The sequence below is a fragment of the Eubalaena glacialis genome, chromosome 8 (assembly GCF_028564815.1).
Source record: "Eubalaena glacialis isolate mEubGla1 chromosome 8, mEubGla1.1.hap2.+ XY, whole genome shotgun sequence".
Taxonomy (NCBI): domain Eukaryota; kingdom Metazoa; phylum Chordata; class Mammalia; order Artiodactyla; family Balaenidae; genus Eubalaena; species Eubalaena glacialis.
Window position 1 is genome coordinate 56111309 of NC_083723.1, and position 19785 is coordinate 56131093.

Below are 19785 nucleotides of genomic sequence, written 5' to 3' on the forward strand. Positions count from 1 at the left end.
GACTACAAAGCCTCAGTTACACAGTTAGTAGTAAGTCTCCTGGGATTGAATGATCACACTTCAAAATGGTATAGAATCACTTTGAGAAGTCTTCAAAGATTGTTATAAAGGATAACAATGTATCCACAGTACATATTAGTTAGAGACCATATAAATCATATCATTTAGAATATGATAAAAGCATAAATAAACCAAATGGTTTTGGATGCATATCATTCTCAAATGTATTAGCCCTTCAATAGTCTTATTAGCCTCGATAAAAACAATGAATCAATGTATATGCTTCATTGCTAAGCTGCGTCATCACTCTGTATTTCAAGACCTTTATTTTACTTACTATTTTATATTTAAAAATAAAACACGACCCAGTGATAATGATGCTGCTGGCCTAGGAGTTGGGAGCTATGCATTCTACTTGGGGGTTTGGAATGAATAAGTCCTAGGAACTCTGCTGTGAACTGCCTACTATGGCTCAAGCATTCAGTAAACTAATTTATTTTAGTTTTGGATTTTGTAAGAAAAACTATGTGTATTGTCTGAGAATCATAAGCGTTATACTTTATTAAACTTTCTGTCAAAATACTTGGCGAAGACAAATCCAGTAATGATATATCAATACTATGTATTAGATATTAGTTACAGGATGAATATCTGGACCTGAAACTATCCAGGGTAGAAATGTGACAAAGGGAAAATATAAGTGCAGTTTTTTCACATCAAAATGAAAGTCTGAGGTGAGTCTGGATTTATCCGCATTTCAGGCTGCACAACACAGAAGCTGTCCCAAAGATTCCTTTTTCCTAGGTAGTCTCATTTCCTTTGTCAGCTCTAAATTTTTGTTGGACCTAAGGTTTTATGTTTTCTTGACAATCAGAAGTGACAATCAGTGATGTATATTCAAATTTATTCTAGTATGTTTTAATTTCTGAATTTTTGTTTCATAGAATCATAGATTTCCTGAGTTAGGTAGAAGCCTGAAGTTCATCAAATCCATTTACCTTCAGCAACTGCAGACTCTAAGGTGCAATTTTTCTTGTCTGAATGTTTATAATCAAGAACCATAGGCCAGTAAAGAAAATGAACAGAGAAAAATGACAGAAAAAGGAATTCCAGAAATGAATATGTTTTCTTCTTCCCTACTACTGACACTACTTTGGTTGACATAGTTGCATATGTCATTTTTTACAGGTGTTGTAGCCCCGAGTGTAAAAAACACACGTGTAAAGCTTTGATGATAGCATTTCTAAGCTATCTCATTTTGACAACAGAAGACTTTTAATAGTTTTGTTATATTTATTTTTACTTTAAATAAGCAAATGAAAATGAAATTTCAAAATGCATGCTGTTGTCGGGACTTCCCTGGTGGTGCAGTGGATAAGAATCCGCCTGCCAATGCAGGGGACACAGGTTCGATCCCTGCTGCGGGAAGATCCCACATGCCGCGGAGCAATTAAGCCCGTGTGCCACAACTACTGAGCCTGCGCTCTAGAGCCCACATGCCACGATTACTGAGCCCGCGTGCCGCAACTACTGAGGCCCGCGTGCCTAGAGCCTGTGCTCCGCAACAAGAGAAGCCACCGCAATGAGAAGCCCACGCACCGCAACGAAGAGTAGCCCCCACTCTTCGCAACGAAGAGTAGCCCCCACTGTTCGCAACTAGAGAAAGCCCGCACGCAGCAACAAAGACCCAACGCAGCCAAAAACATAAAAATTAAATTAAATCTTAAAAAAGAAAAATTAAAAAAAAAACCCAAAACCCCAAAATGCACCCTGTTGTGTTTAGCCATAATGTCAAAGCAATCGAAAGAATTTAATCACTGATGGCATGCTACAGTTAAGTGAATTAAGGAGGAAGTTAAGGTTTTCATTTCTAATTTTCCTCTTCCCTGCAATGGACATCATGCATTTAAAGATTCTATAAAATTTTACAGGTCGCAGTAAACACAGAGTAATGTATGTATGTCGATCTCTGTGGGGAATGTTGTCTATCTCCCTGCAACTATCATTGAGTATACACAATTAGCATAATTTATGCAATACTGGAAACTTCCTTTGTTATTTAGAAAGAATTTCCTGGCTTGCATAATATTTTGTACTATATTTTCCAAGTCTGGGGCAACATGATCTTTTTGTGGAATCCACAGCATGAAACAAAATTCTCAAAACAATTTCATTAAGGCCGCTTATCTGTTTTACTTTTTCCAGGTGCCCTGGGGTGTTCCTGCTAGTATCATTTGCCTCAAGTTTAAAACTAATGAAAATCCAAATACAATTAGAAAGGGAGATGAGGAAAAGAGAGACTCCAAATCAGGGTGGATCCTCTTATTGTGCTGGAGGGAAGAGGATTGTGATGCATCTTTGATAGCAGCAGTGGAGGAAATGAAACACTGATTGCAAGCCAGGTTTGAGCTGACCATTCATATGAGAGAAATCAACATTATCCTGATTACTGCATGTGAGAAACAGATGCCATTCCCTCCTCTTTCTGCAGATGTAACAAGAGGCATTGTGCCTGCTTGGGATAACTGGGTGGGAATAACACATGATGCATGTACTTAAGATAAGAGGAAGGGGTTCCTGAATCATAATCAAAATTTCAGGAATATCCGAATTTTGGCATAAGCATTAGGTTTTGGTTCTGTTTTTATTTGAGGAAAAAAATTCCCTACTAATCGACAACTGCTTAGTGCGTTTGTCAAAAATACGGTGTGTTATGAGAGCCTAAGCAGTTAATGCCTGGATGCCTCCCCGCCACTCCACAGTCATATCCCACCCCGAACACACACACACACACACACACACACACGTTCATTCCTAATTGTTCTTGAATATTCAGCTTACAACTGCTGGAGTTAACCTCCACACCCCTCTTCTTTCTTTTCTGTTCTGGAAGCTCCCTCCTCTGTGCTCCCACAGCACGTTTATCCAGATCAGCCCAGTGAAAAGGCTATGAGCAATGGGAAAAGTAGTCTTGTCTCATTAGTCTTTGCATTCCTGCTTCTTGTCTAATCACTGGCAACGAGCCTTATCTTATTTTTTCCTGCCCTTCACCCCTCTTATGATGGCACATGTTATGCCTTCTAAAATACTGATTTTTTTGTTTCAAAGAAGACCACTGTAAATAGCAGAAAAATGTATTAACCAAACCTTTCTGTTATGCTGAATTTAACCATATGTCCATAGATTTGGTCATAAAATAAATCATTCCTTGGTATTATAATACAATAGAGAAAGCTGTCTTTGAAAGGCTTGCCACTGGAACTTTTTTTAATTGTCATTGGGGGAATGAATGTGGAGGACCAATGTGGTATAATAAATGGGAAAATAATATGAAGTTATAAATGTAGTGAAAGAATAGCATTTGTTTCTGAAAATATGTGTGCATATATATATATATATAATATTTATATATATGTACATTTCATATATCAGAGGGGAGAGCTTACATTTTTAATTTGACGAAATTCAAGAAAATTTGATACATTTCATCCAAACCTGCCTCCTCTATAGGGAGTACAGTTAGTATATAACTAAAATGTCTCCTGAAAACCTCTGAGCAATTGGAATGAGCCTAAAATTACCTCCACACTATCACCTAATCCTTCTCCCTATTTCCCCCTCCCAAAAAAATCACAAAAAATGACATCCATAAGCCTCACAGGGTGCCAGATCTAGGTGTAATCAAAGAGAATATGGACAGAGTAAAAGTTTGTAATAAAAAGCCAGTGTCATGTTCACGGACTGACTGAGCTGCTGCTGGAGAAGGTGCCTTGATTAAACCTCGCAGAGCCTCATTTCTGGCACATCTTTGACCAGTTAGGCAGGCCCAGATTCTGCCCATGCTCTGCAATTCCTCATTCCTCCTAGGGAATTGTTCTGCCTCTTCCACAGCTCCTCCTCCTCCAATCAAGGGTCTGACACTGCCCATTGACCACGTTTATTTTTCTGCCTTTTGGCACTAGGAGCTTGTCTGTTGTAGGATAAAAGTGGAATTCTCTGCTGTCTGCACGGCTTTCCCCAGGGAACAGAGCATGAAACCCAAACTTATATATAAAATCATATCCTGTTTGCAAACATCATATTCCCTTTGCTTCTCACTAATCTGGTCCTGTAAACCCCAGCACAGCTTGAGAGCCCATTCCTCATCTAAACAAATGCCATAAGCCCCTTTATACTTTTACAACCATGTCAAAAAATAATATTGCCTGCCAATAGTGATGTGATTGGAGTTGCCTCCTCCGAGCCATAAAAGAAGTGCAGAGTCTGTTATCAATTTCTCTAAGTGTATCAGGGGAATTACGGGTCGATTCAGTTCCAAGTTATAAATGACAACTCAAAAGCCGCAGAAGCGTTTGAAGCTGGGAGCTGATGACGACATTATCATAAAAGCCTGCTCGTCCTTGCTTTTGTGGGTTTTTTTGTGGCCTATCAAGTGAAGAGGGAAAAATAAGGCTGAGAAATGACTTCAAGATTTCTTCACACAGCAGCAGGTCAGATGGCCAGGAAAATGATCACTATTTTTAGTGATATACCCTGAGGAGTGAGAACTAAAGTGGTCCGGCACTGGCTTTTGTTCCCAGAGTCCCTTAATTATGTTTCACTATATGACTACCAAGGCCCGGGATTTGGTAAAATGCTCTTTTCAGTTGGCGCATTTTCTTGCAGTGCAATCACACAGTAATCAGAAATGAGTCATGCCATAGTAACGAAACAAAATGAGAACCAAACACAAAGGAATTTGGAAACCTTGAGATTGTTGTCCAAAATGCAATTCTGGAGAGTACACTTTAAAGCAACTTATTACCATTCACCCATTGAGCTACTTGACCAAATTATCACCTGCAATTTCACAGGAAAATCTAATAAGAGGTAGAGATTTTTAAAATTTCATAATGTCCCAGGCAGACCCCTCAAAAGCCAATTAATCCATCAGCATTCAGTAGGTATAAATTAAACCCATCTGGTAGGAAGGTATATATTCTAGGCAACTGGGGTTTATCCCAACAACTGGGGAGCATTAAGTGTTGTTTTGGAATTTAAACCAATGGGTTCATCTTAGATAATATGAACCGGAAGAAATGCCTTAAGACAAAAGCGATTTTAGTGGTTTCCAAGCTTGCTGGTATGCCCCCATGTTGCCAAGCTGGGCCACTCCATGTTCATACTGGGTGCCTTTTGTATACTTAATATGTCTTGGACTGTCCTGGAGGTAAAAATTTAGATGGATACAAATCCACAGGACCCAGAGTTTCTCTTAGGACTTATATCAAAACCAAAGATCTTAGGAGTCAAGATGGTTCCTGAATGTCTAGGAACACAATCTGATTCCTAAAAAAAACCCCCAAAACACTGAATCAAGCTAGTTCTCTAGAGCATCAACAAGCGTAGGTACACACAACACAGCACATACACACTCACCTAGACCTACATAAACACCACCAGGAGACCTATAGGCCAATTTGAAAAACAGAGGTGCCTCTCTCCAGCGCTTTCCAGCAGTGATGGAGTCAAACTAATCCAGTCTTACTCTTCCTGCTTCTGTTTGTGCAAGCTACATTTATCCACCACCTTTGCTGCCACCATACTGATTAGGTGTTATTCTATGACACCCACTGTGCCAGAAGCAGCAGTCACTATTCATTCCTTGGGTACTTCTAAGAGTTTACTAGAGCAGTTCTTGCTAAAGAATAAGAAGTTTACTTGGTATGGGTTTGGCACAGTTGAGTACATGTATTTTATGTTCAAGGCATAGTGAGTCACAGGCACAGCAGAGGTCAGACTTGGGAAGTGGGTCCTAGGGAACTGTCCTCATTTCAACTCTGGATCATGAATTAAATGTACTTGTAAGTGAGTGGGAGTTTGATGATCACCACTCTTTTCACAGCTTTGATTTCCTCCCCATCACCATACCCACTAAGTAGTCATTAGCTTTGCTTCATTCTTTGCCTCATTTGTAGGTAATCAGCCATTCTCTAAAAATGGCCACTTGGGATGTCAGAAAATAAGTGCAAAAACCAATGAAACCCATTTTAAAAGTCAGTAAATTCTCTGCTTTCTAGAATGACTCTGCAAGCCCCTGGCTTCACTGGAGGTTTGCAAAAAATGAGCATGGATTAATGTGGGATGGTGACTGTCCTGTCCTAGGAGTCAAAAAGCAAAGCTCACTGGTGAGCTGCCATCAAGGGGACCACACTACATGAGCCACACAGATGCACTGCTAGGCTCCAGGGGCTGCGGCTGGTCTGCTGAAGATGAGAGCGTTGGAAGGACCTAAAATGCTCTTTTGGAACTCCTCCACATGGACATGTACGTCAACCTCATACCTTCAGCCTTTCAGCCTTTACTAAGTAACTTCAGCAAAATAACCTCACTTCTCTGAGCCTTCAGGTTCTCATCGGCAAAATGGTGTTAATAATTACGACTGTGTTATAAAGTTATTACAAACCTCAGGTGCATGTTGGTAAACTGTAAAGTCCAAATGGATATCGGTTGTAGTTGCCATTTTTATTTCTAGAAGGCAGAGTCACAGGTGAAGGAACAGAAAGATTATCCTTGCAAAATCTAGCATCACTAAAATGACAGAATTAGCTGAAAATGTATGGGATTTCCCAGTATAAAATTTAGTTATAGCAAAATATCGCCTAAAACATACTCAGGACTAGTTGTGTTCTTTCCTTCAATATCTAAGAAACTTAACTGACTTAAATTCCTTAGTCCTTGGAAACCTGATCTAGAATTACTTTGTCCTAACATGAGTTAGCACTCAGTTCTACAGGATGATGGCTTGTTACTGGTAAGGGTTAACTTTAAATAGATTGCAGGTTATAGGCTATGTTCTAATCATCCACAAAAATGTAGACATTTTTCTTCATACGTTGTTGGATTTGAACAAATTTGTCCTTGAAATATGGTATAAATATCCTGGGTCAAAAAGGCTTTGTTAATTATTGAAGACAAAAATGGCCTCAGGAGGTTCACAAACAAAATGTCCCACAATGCAAAGTGCTTTGTGAAGTTTATGCCATTTTCACCAGGAATATAATGCATATGCATACTCAGTATGACTCTACTAAAAACTGAATTCTGCTATGGAACTACATTAAACCCTCTCATATTATCTTTTCTCTAGCAATATAAAAGTCTAGCAAAGTGGCTTCACACAGGAACCTATAGTTAGCAGGGCCCCATATCTGGATTACTTCGGTATTTTTGCCATCTTGAAATTCTTAATAATTTCTGAACAAAGGGATCTCTATTTTCATTTGGCATTGAGCCCTACAAATTATGTAGCCATAATAACCTGAAGTCCAGCATAACTTTTACTGAGAAACAGCCTTAAACACAACTGACCAGATAAATCAAAGGATATATTTTTGGAAGTTTATGTTATTGAAAAGCAGTAAACAGAAACAATCCCATTTACCATCGCATCAAAAAGAATAAAATACCTAGGAATAAACCTACCTAAGGAGGCAAAAGACCTGTACTCAGAAAACCATAAGACGCTGATGAAAGAAACTGGAGGTGACACCAACTGATGGAGAGATATACCATGTTCTTGGATTGGAAGAATCAATATTGTCAAAATGACTATACTGCCCAAAGCAATCTACAGGTTAAATGTAATCCCTATCAAATTACCAATGGTATTTTTTCACAGAATTAGAACAAAAAAGTTTACAATTTGTATGGAAACACAAAAGACCATGAATAGCCAAAGCAATCTTGAGAAAGAAAAATGGAGCTGGAGGAATCAGGCTGCCTGACTTCAGATTATACTACAAAGCTACAGTCATCAAAACACTATGGCACTGGCACAAAAACAAATATAGATCAATGGAACAGGATAGAAAGTCCAGAGATAAACCCACGCACCTGTGGTCACCTAATCTATGACAAAGGAGGCAAGAATATACAATGGAGAAAAGACAGTCTCTTCAATAAGTGATGCTGGGAAAACTGGACAGCTACATATAAACAAATGAAATTAGAACACTCCCTAATACCATACACAGCAGTAAACTCAAAGTGGATTAAAGACCTAAATGTAAGACCAGATACTATAAAACTCTTAGAGGAAAAGAGGCAGAACACTCTTTCACATAAATCGCAGCAGATCTTTTTGGATCCACCTCCTAGAGTAATGAAAATACAAACAAAAATAAACAAATGGGACCTAATTAAACTTAAAAGCTTTTGCACAGCAAAGGAAACCATAAACAAAACGAAAAGACAAATGACAGAATGGGAGAAAATATTTGCAAATGAAGCAACCAACACGGGATTCATCTCCAAAATATACAAACAGCTCATGCAGCTCAATATCAAAAAAACAAACAACCCAATCGAAAAATTGGCAGAATATCTAAATAGACATTTCTCCAAAGAAGACATACAGATGGTCAAAAAGCACATGAAAAGATGCTCAACATTACTAATTATTAGAGAAATGCAAATCAAAACTACAATGAGGTATCACCTCACACCAGTCAGAATGGCCATCATCAAAAAAATCTACAAACAATAAATGCTGGAGAGGGTGTGGAGAAAAGGGAACCCTCCTACACTGTTGGTGGGAATGTAAATCGGTACAACCATTATGGAGAACAGTATGGTGGTTCCTTAAAAAACTAAACATATGACTACCATATGATCTAGCAATCCCATCCCTGGGCATATATCTGGAGAACACCATAATTCGAAAAGATACATGCACCCCAATGTTCACTGCAGCGTTATTTACAATAGCCAGGACATGGAGGCACCCTAAATGCCCATCGACAGACGAATGGATAAAGAAGATGTGGCACATATATACAATGGAATATTACTCAGCCATAAAAAAGAACGAAATAATGCCATTTGCAGCAACATGGATGGACCGAGAGATTGTCATACTGAGTGAAGTAAGTCAGACAGAGAAAGACAAATACCATATGATATCGCTTATATGTACAATCTAAAAAAAAAATGGTACAAATGAACTTATTTACAGAACAGAGTCACAGGTGTAGAAAACAAAGTTATGGTTACCAGGGGAGAAGGGGGGGGATAATTTGAGTGACTGGGATTGACATATACACACTACTATATATAAAATGGATAACTAATAAGGACCTACTCTATAGCACAGGGAACTCTACTCAATACTCTGTAATGACCTATATGGGAAAAGAATCTAAAAAAGAGTGGATATATGTATAACTGATTTACTTTACGGTACACATGAAACTAACACAACATTATAGATCAACTATACTCCAATAAAAAAATTTTTTTAAAAAGCAGTAAACAAACTCATACTTACCCCAAGTCCACCACAAGGTAATGAAGAAAAAAACTTTTGAGAAGAGTCACCTACACAGTAAGAAGACATGAAAAAATATATAAACTGGAATATAATTATAGTTTTAAAATTTTTTGGTGTTTATTAACATATAATATGTCACATGGTATTTATCATTTGACTCAGAAGGAAACTGATCAAATTTTAGATAGTTAAGAACTCAAACCAAATTAATGTATATATTATTACATGTAGAGTCTTTTACCCCACATGAACAAACACATACCTATGAAAGTTGAGTCTCAAGATTTTTTTCAACTGCCCTACAGGATGTTTATCACAATACCTTTTTTGTTTATAACTTATCATAAATAACTCAGCTGTTCATTACGTGTATCCTTCCAGTGTAATGTTTTGAGCCATAAAGTTTATGAAATACACTGTCATTTTTTACATGCTCCAAATATTAAAGCATTTATTCAAGTATACAGACTTATCTTTAAGTTCTACTTCAGATATAGCTAAGACCAAGAATACTATAAACCTCTCCAACATTCACAATTTTTTAAACAAATAAGTCACAAATCACTATAAAAAAGATAACCTTTTGGGGATCTATATAATATACATATAAATGTATCTTTAGAGTAAATGCCAAAATCTCACTTGTGACTATCTTTTGGAATTGAGATTTTATGGAAGTTTTAATCATTTTTGTTTACCTGCACTTTGATTTTCTACATTATCTACTACATGTATAGAGAAAACAAAAAATTACTACTCCTAAACCTCAAGACTAAAATTTGTCTTGCAAAGTAATTAAAGGAAAGGCAGTGGGCATTTCTATATCATAGTTAAACAGCTCTGAAGTGACTCATATGGGTCACTCAGGAGATTAGTGGTAGAACCAGGTACAAACCTCCATTTCACTTATCCTAATTCATTTGTTCTATTGATGATCAATGAAATAATGAAAATTGAAAACAGGTTTGTGATGGAATTCACATCACGTCAGTAAAAGTCTAAATAGATTTTACTGTCACAGAAGAAAGTTTATTTTGAAAACAATAAATTGTATGAGTTCAGTTTTCAAATGCAATTGCTAACAGATGGAAAATGATAAAGAAAAATGTAAGTGCAAATGAAAAAATAAGATATCTCATTATATATAAGGAGCCTCATGGAAAAAAGATGAAAAGTCAACAAAAAAAATAAAGAAATCATGAAAAAATATTAAAACTGGAATACTGACATCAGTAAAAGATACATAAAAAATTTTATGGATAGCTTGGGGAGGGGTAAAAAGTTTTCTTAAGTTGTTCCTCATAACAAAGATATTTCTGTATCACTGAATATTTTGCAAGGATGTGTTCATATGTCATATGTGAAATTAAAATATATAATAATGTATATTTTAATGTCTGAACTCTTCATTCCATAGTCAGTGAAAAAGGTTAAAGATAATATTACAGTGTACTGAAGTAATTTTTAAAGTAATTTAAAAAATTCTTAAACTCTAAGCGAATACAGAAAATAAATGATTTAATACTTGAGGAGAATCTAGTTTAGTACTGTTTAAATAATATTAAACAACCAAATTAATCAATAATTTAAATGTAGTAGTATGCAAAAAATGTTTATTTCACTGAATTGACTCAACTTATTTTTTAATAATGTTATATTGCCTCACCCATGGACTGAGCTCTGGCTAGCCACAAGATAACGAAAACTGGCAGTAAGAATGACAGGAATATTAATGCTAAGGAAAACCTCTCACCAGAAATGACTGAAGAGAATGTTTTAAAAGTGTCACCTTACAGGGTCTAGAGTATTTAAAGAGATAAATGCTGCCCATTTTCAAATCTAATTATTTTATAAGCTATAGATGTCTTTCAACATACAAAGACTGATGGGTCCGGTCATAATGAACTTTTGTTTAAATCCTTCCTCCTAACTCCAGAACATAACTATCAAAAGTAGTAGTATCAATTAAATTCAGAGAATTCATAGAATTGAATAAATTTCAATTACTGTGAGTGTGCATTGACAAACCCTCCCTCACCATCCGTGTTGGGAGGAATCAGATGAAGAAGAGGATGTGTGGGAGAAAAAGGAAGGGATAAAGAGAGAGAAAATATCTTGATGGCTATGAATTTCTACACATTCATACATGGCAGCTTTAATCTGGTCTTTTAGATACAAAAAACAAGCCACAAGAATTCAAATTTCACAAAGAACAAAAAATTATGAAAAGTTAAACTTTTAAAAGAATGGGATTTTTAACTGAGACCCTGAATTGAGGAAAATCAGCCAAGTTTCTGGATTCATGAGAGAAACTGATACAGTTCAGAAGCATCATCAAAGTTGAATTTAGTGCTCGATATCAAGACCTAGCAATGCAACATCCTTGGTTACCTTTACTCCTGTAGCTTGCACTCAAGGCTGACATCGTTGCCCTGATCCCTGAGAGGTGCCTATGGAACTCCACATGTGTATCTAAAGTTAACTCTAAAATCATCAATTGTATGAATTTTATCGCACATTAAATATTCAAAACTAATGAGATAAATGGCCATTTGGATTAAAACTGTAAAAATTAAATAATTGGTACTTGGTGTTTTCATTGCATACATATTTGAAAAGGACCTCTGTCCAAGTTCTAAATTATGTATTAGAATTCATTTCTAAATCATCAAATCTTTAAATGATATGTGTGTTTTGAGAAAATCAGTTTTTCTCAAAAGTGTCAAATTTCATTAAAAAAAAAAGTGGTATTGCCATGTTTCATAAGTAAAACAGTTCAAAGTTGCCAGAGTTTAAATTTCATTTCTTTTACAAATATGTCCTTTCTCTTAAAATGTGGAATAATGGTGGTCTTGGAACATCTAAACACCTATGTGCAAATTTATCCTAACTAAATCCAAAGTACCTAGTCCTATGCTTAGGTTGAATAATAGTTTGAGACCTAGTTTAAAAATATAGAAAAGAAAAGAAATAGGGAAGGTTTTCTACTTGTTTTCTCTTAACTAAATTAACAATAATCAAAATGGACATAGCTTCCTATCTTTAAAATGCATCAGTATTTCGACCGCAGAAGACCATGAAAGTTATTGTTTGGTTTACTTCATCATTTTGGTAAACTGGGTGGGATTATTAATTCATGTTAAAATAAGGACATTTATGACAGTATCCACAGCAAAAGAAGTACTTTATGTAAAGATCTGCATGTGCAGAGCTGGATTCCTTCAATAGAAAGAAGAAAAAAACACACAGATTATACATGTTTAGATTGACTCACTGTCTTTTATGTTACTATATAAGTTTAATTCTTTTTTTAAAGAAATTTAAATATTTATTTTATTTTATTATTTTTAAAATAAATTTATTTTATTTATTTATTGGCTGCATTGGGTCTTTGTTGCTGCGTGCGTGCTTTCTCTAGTTGCGGCGAGCAGGGGCTACTCTTCATTGCGGTGTGTGGGCTTCTCAGTGTGGTGGCTTCTCTTGTTGCAGAGCACGGGCTCTAGAGCACAGGCTCAGTAATTGTGGCACACGGGCTTAGTTGCTCCGTGGCATGTGGGATCTTCCCAGACCAGGGCTTGAACCCGTGTCCCCTGCATTGGCAAGCGGATTCTTAACCACTGCGCCATCAGGGAAGTCCATACATAACTTTAATTCTACTATACAAATTGATTTTCATCATCAAATTTTCATAATATGCTTTCTAAAAATTGAGTAATTTTTCTGTGTTCCCCTTTCTGTCAATTTCTCCCTACCCTGCATGCATGTACACGCACACACACACTCAACCATATACCTTTACTTCATAAATTTAGGGATGCCTGCCACTTGTTTTAAAAGGGCAGATTTTTAGCGTTATAATTGGTAACTGTTAATTTCCCCTTATAATTGCTTTCTAAGATGCCTGCCTACTACATATCATACACTTGCTTTTGAATTGTTTAGGACCAGTTAATATAAAATCATTTTGAAATAATACTGAATTGCGTGAAAGAGTCCAATAATTTGGAACTGACACAATAGGTTTATTTGAAAGAAAGGGACAAGAAAAAGTCCTCAAATGCCTTTTTAGTTAAAAAACTTAAAACATGATCTTTTTGTCATACATTGCCATGTCATGTATTGTTATTCCATTGTAAAAGATTATGAATAAACGTAATTAATAGATTGTTTCAGTTAAAATAAGGTTTTGTCATGAACTTTCTTCAAAATCTGTTGTTTCTATCACTCATATAAAGTCTATATAAAGCTGTAAAACATAAATTTGATTTTAAACTCTGATAATAAAGTTTTGAAAAATCATAACTTACAGATTATATTTATGAGTTTTCTACTTCTATCAACTACTATTTAATTCCATAATTAAAACATGCATTACATAGACTACATTAAGATTTAAAATGCAATCTTACTATAAAATACAGTGTTCTAGGTGTAGCAGTAAGGAGTTTTCACTTAAAATAAGTTGTATTATGCCCTTTGTCTGTTAAGGTCATAGAAAAAAGAACTGAAAGACACAAAATAAATGTGAAAGGTGAAGATAAATTTGCATAAAGAACGTGAAAACTATTTTTTTTAGTTTAAAAATGTAAGCAAGCAAACTCCACAGTGCATTTATTCCTGTCAGCTAAAACACAGTGAACAAATGCTATTCAAATAAAAGTAAACGTCATGAAACTTGCAGTGTCATTTTTTCTAATGTAGGATTTTCTTAATCTACATTGGCTTCTGTTGTAAACGACTCATTCCACAGAGCAGTGCTGTTGGAAAAGCTGATTTTTGGTCTCACTGCTTGCCAAGTATTTTGAACTGACAGCAGCACTGACTAATGATAGTGCTGGAATGTGCTGTTCTCAGTAGAATGGAGGCCCATACAGACCTAGTAGTGTCCTGGGGTCCAGCTTCTGTCCATCCAGGGGGTTGGTGCCATACAACAGTGAGTGATGTTCAGAATGAACAAGCTGTATTTCCTCCAGGCTGGCTTTTCGACCTTGAATTCGCTGAAAGAAAACAGCAGAAACCTACAGTACTTCACTGACAACATTTAGGAGAAAATAAGACCCCAAGTCACATTTGAGATGATTAATAATGGTCGGAGTTTCATCATGTAGGAGTGTGACACGGATTTGCATTAACAAGGTACCATAATAATATTTGAAAAATAAGTGTATGCAAGGTTCAGATCCAATGGATTGCTTATGCCTAAGTGGGCAATTGACATTAAGCATATTCTTCTTTGGCATAAAGAAAAAATCTATAAAAAAGATTGGGATTGACACATATACACTATTGATACTATGTATAAAATAGATAACTAATGAGAACATACTGTGTAGCACAGGGAACTCTACTTAATGCACTGTGGTGACCTGAATGGGAAGGAAGTCCAAAAGGGAGGGGATATATGTATATGTATGGCTGGTTCATTTTGCTGAACAGTAGCAACTAACACATTGTAAAGCAACTATACTCCAGTAAAAATTAATTTATTAAAAAAAAGAAGATAACGTCTACCTTATAGTATTACTGTGAGGAACAAATGAAATAAAATAATTATGTAAAGCATCAAAAAAAAAGTTAATAATAATTAATTAAAAATTAATAATAATTAATAGTTAACTCCTTTGTAAAAGTACCAACTTAAAAACAAACAGGAGCTATTGCTTAGCTAACAAGTAAATTCAACCCTTACTTACACTCACCCAAAGAACTTATTGAAACAAATTCCTTATTGTTTCTTAAAGGATGTAAGTAAATATCAATACATTTTAATGTACTTGATTATTACCCATATGCTGATCACTTCATGTGTGTGCACCTCACAACAGTGTTCATCTAGACCAATGTCACTCAAAATATGTAACATTGGGATCGGTAACAGTTCAGGAAGTGGTTATGAATGGTCTGTGATGAGGTCTGCATAAAGCTTGAGAATAAATATTTAGAAACTTTTATAGTAATCTGACAGAGTATTTTTATGTCTGTTGAATCAAATATAATCTTGTATGTCTTCAATTTTTATTTCACTATTGCAGTATCTCATTTTTAATGTATTTTATATAAGCATTAGTCTGTGACAGAATGGAAATTAAACAAAAACAATAACTGCTGTTTAATCAGAGACAGTTTGAGACACTCTATAGACTCAGTCAATATTTTTACACCCATGCTAAGCAGAAACTTTCACTTCAGCTAACAAAGAATGGTCCTTCAACATAGACAAAACTGTACATAAATTAAATCTCAGTCAGTCAATGGACAAAGTGTTCTTCCTGGTCACATTTCTCAGGGGGCACATCTTTGAGCCCAATAAACGTGCTGGTGTATGAAGTTAATTAGCCTTATTTTAAAAATTGCTGTGCTTTCCTAAAATTACCCAAACCGTATTAATATTTTACTTAAAATATCTATCACAACAAGACACTTGTAAGGTAATATATTAGCAGAGAACTACAGTAAAATTCAGAGAGAATCTGTTCAGGGAATCCTGTCCTTTCATGTTCCTGACCATGAATTACCAGTTGATGTGGAAACATAAGGTGACAATGACACCTCTCAGGACCAAGACAATTCCATGCTCAATCTCCCTAGTTTAAGGTGATATGGCTGCTGCTGTGTGGTTCCCTGAGGGGGCAGGCAGGGAGAACCTCGATACACTGACACTTCCTAGAGCTTTACTGGGTAGAGGTGCTTGTCACTGAAAATAAATCATCATGTCACAGTGAGAAAGGAATGGTGAGGGACCCAAGGGGTAAGAAGAAGGTAACAGGAGTGATGTAAAACAGAAACTTCTTGACACTGTGCCATTATGTGCTGAATAAACAAATGCTTATGGAATGTCTTTGTGATGGCACTGAAGTTCCCTGTGTTTGACACCCCATTTACATTTCCAGAAAAATAAAAATATGCTTTAGAGAAATTATTCCCAGGTAGGTGTTGAATGTTAAAATTAAACCAGGTAGGTAATGCTGAAGACTAGGGCAAATTTATGATGGCCATCTGGTCAGCCACTGCTCCGATCAATAAACAAACATGTTACTGACCTAGATGGCTTGCTGGTAAACATTAAATTTGGAGACATTTATGGAAGACCAGAACAACCAAAGAAACAGAATGACACGTAATGAGAAAGAGAAAGTTCTAAGTCACTATTAAAGGGAAACATTGTAACTGGGAGATTTCAGCTGGTGGAAAATCCCCCAAGATAAGTAGTAGTAACTCCATGGTCTGACTCATCTAATGTTGGAATGAGCAGCACACTGGAAACCAGACTGTGGCAGCCGGTCCTAGTCTGGCAGAATAGTGAACACCATGAAATAACAGGGCTTCCAGCTCTCACTTCTATGAGTCTATGAAATCCATAGCCACTAACATCTTATACGCTGATACAGTGAAACATCTTTATCTGAAACAAGGCCAGCTCTGTAGCTAACTATCAGACCCATGTTTGGACTACTATCATAAAGCTCCATCATTTTTTCCCTTTCTCCTTTTCTATAAAGATATTTTTCAGCTCTACACTGAATTTTTGCCTCTGGTGTAACATTAAATACCATTAGTAATAAATATATCTTTAAGTTTTCACAAACTAGTCATATATATTTACATAGCATACATTCCATGCTTGTCCTAACTCCTTTCTCATTCTCCCACAATCCCACTAGTATTCAGGCTGAATGTTCAATCACACATTTGAAAAATAATCTGCTAACAAGATTCAATTATTGACAGTAGCTCAAGAACTGATAAATCGTAAGAGAACACCTGCTGAATCTCAGTCATTCCCTTGTGTAATATCTGTTAACAGTAAGGATAGAGCATCTGGCCCAGCCTATTTAGCTTTCACTTATTCTAAGAGTATTCCTTTTTAGTATACCCAAGTCCTCCCCCTCACTACTAAAATGTAACAAAGTATACAAGTATTTCCTTTGATTTCTTCACCTCCCCCCCACTTCTTTTTGATTCCCAGGAAATATTTTACAATGGCTCTTTTTATTATTATAGAATATGTTTCTTTACAAAAATATTTACGCTAAATATAAGCACTAATTCTTAACAATCACTTTCTGCGTTTAAGGCCACTGGAGAACAAGACCCACAAACAAGGGTGTACATGTTTCTACAGAAAGAGGGCAGTGAAAACCAGTTCAATATGAAAAAATGTTTCTACCTGGAGAAAGCATGCTCTGAGATTTATACCTCCAAGAGGCACTGCTGTGGGAACTCGGTGGATGTCTAAGCTAAAAATTCTGAAACAGCACCAGCTCTCCTTCTTTCTTAACACGGAGGATCTCCAGTAGTTCGTTCTGCCTCACTATTATCAGATGTCTTAAATTTGTCACATTCTACTTTTCCTCTCAAATTGAGGTCTCCAACCGTTTTCATTTTCTGGTATCATCATCAGTAATTTATTAAGTTATGTGTTTATGCTTAAATATAGATAGTTCCGTTTAATCCCTTCCCATCTTTTCTATTTCCTGTGTACCCTTTATTCCTTCAATTTTCTCTCATGATGCGCTTTTGAGCCAAAGGTCAAGAGCACAGTGAGTCACAAAATAGGATAAAGTGCCCTGATAACTGTAATTTAGGGAGATACTGATTTCCGTTCTCAGAGATATTTAGCCTGCAGGATGCCTAGCTAAAGTCATCTATGATTCTGACCAAAAGAATTTTTGAGAATTCTGAGTATATCTGGACACTCAATGCCTATAAAGGACGGCATGGGTCTCCACCTGGGTATTTCTCACTTGAGATCCAAATACAGGTCTTAAGTAACTTGCCAATATAAGTCTAAGAAAGAAAGCTTATAGCTCTTCTTTCAATTTCTTAGTAAAGGAACGCTGCCATGTAGGAGGTATTCATTATTCTATTTCCATTCTCTGTGACTTGCCCTCAAGTAGTTTCTTCCTTGAAAGCAGGAAAGGAACTCATGTGCCCTGAGCACCTAAACTGTGCTAAGCACCCGAGGAATATGATCTTATTTATTAGATCAGAGCCCCAAACAGTATACATTCACGTTTGAAGTTTGACTAAAGTTGTTCTAAATGACCGTATCATTGAGTATCACAACACACCCTGGTTTTTTCCTAAAGAAGTAGTCGTTCTGAATTAAAGCCTGTTAATGCAACCTGATTATAGAAGGAATGTTCTGAACATGATCTACAAAGTCATACTGTGACAGGATAAAATGCAGCCTACCCACACACAGAGCACACACACGGTATAGATTCATATTTTTTTCTGCCAAGGAGCAGGGAAAAAAGGAAATAGTTCTATTCCTTCCCCTCCTCTGTTCAAAGCCTGGATTGAGGCCAGTGTCCTAATCAGTTCTCATTGGCCCTGGAGGAATCAGAACCTTTTGTAAAATATAATAAAGGGCATAAAATCATGATAAAATGCATGAAAAAGCAGTGCCTTTGGTTAGGGAACTAGAAATAATTTAGCAGAACAGATGGATTGCATTGGTTTGGTATTATTGAGGACATGAAAGGGCTTATTTTGTGGCAGTTCCAAACTAAGAGAAAATGTCCAACTTAAATTTGACAAGTCAAAGTACCTGCCTCTGCTGGGGGAGACCCCATTTTCTTTAATCATTTTCAAAGTGGTGACATATTAGGCAAGAATTTCCACTGAAATATCTCATTTTCTGAAAATATTTCATCCAGTGTCCCTAAATATAGGGATGCGTTTTTATTTTTTTCTACAAAGATCTGCAGGGCTGCAGACTTACAGAGTTAAAGTAAAGAATCATAAACGACTTATGACTGTCAAAGTTACCCTCAGTTACAAATCCCATTCTTAATATTTAACGAATCAGTTCACACTTATTCATTATTGTCGATACTCCTTCCTCTCTTAAACAAACACAAAAAATCCGGTCTCATTGCTCATGCCCAAGCTTACCAACTGGAGTTTTCAAATGCTACAACCAACTGCTTCTTTAAATGTTACAAAGAAGATAGTTTCTATCCCCTCCCCACACTGCAGTCTCTCCTTCCATAGATCCCTCATCATCTAATAACCTGTTCTCCTCAGAGTCTTTCTTATAAGGCAAGGGGAGTGAAAGAAGGAAGGCGGCTATTAAGAAGGCAGGCAGTCCAACAAGCTCTTGGTCCTTTCTGTCAGTCATATGAAAAGAAAGTGAATTGCAAGTCAGGAGCCCTGAGTTCTGGGTTCTGACTGTCACATGTCCTTAACGTGCCCATAGCCTGCTATGAGGTACCTTTCTGGAGCTTTGTTTCTTCATCTATAAACATAAGGAGATTTAACCAAATTACTTTTAGCCCTAGAATGGTAAGTGAAAATGGTAAGCCCTAAAATGGCTATGTGAAATTACCTTATACACAACACTCAATAAAATATCCCTTATTTTGATTTATAGATTTGTCTTGGGCAAGCAAATATCATAATTGAAATGATAAATTACCATGGTTGAAGCAAGAGAGGAGATCTCACTATGAAGGTTTTCAAAAAGATGC

At 36.3% G+C, this 19785-nt stretch overlaps 1 protein-coding gene across 1 annotated transcript in view; it reads right to left on the reverse strand.

The window, feature by feature from the left end:
* Window positions 1-19785, reverse strand: part of HDAC9 (histone deacetylase 9) — a 1013429-nt gene that overhangs the window by 282827 nt on the left and 710817 nt on the right. The window contains exons 16-17 of the mRNA XM_061198513.1: window positions 14187-14307; window positions 9308-9357 (exon numbers count right to left, since the gene is read on the reverse strand). Of these exons, the coding sequence (XP_061054496.1) occupies window positions 9308-9357; window positions 14187-14307 (171 nt within the window). The remainder of the gene's footprint in view (window positions 1-9307; window positions 9358-14186; window positions 14308-19785) is intronic.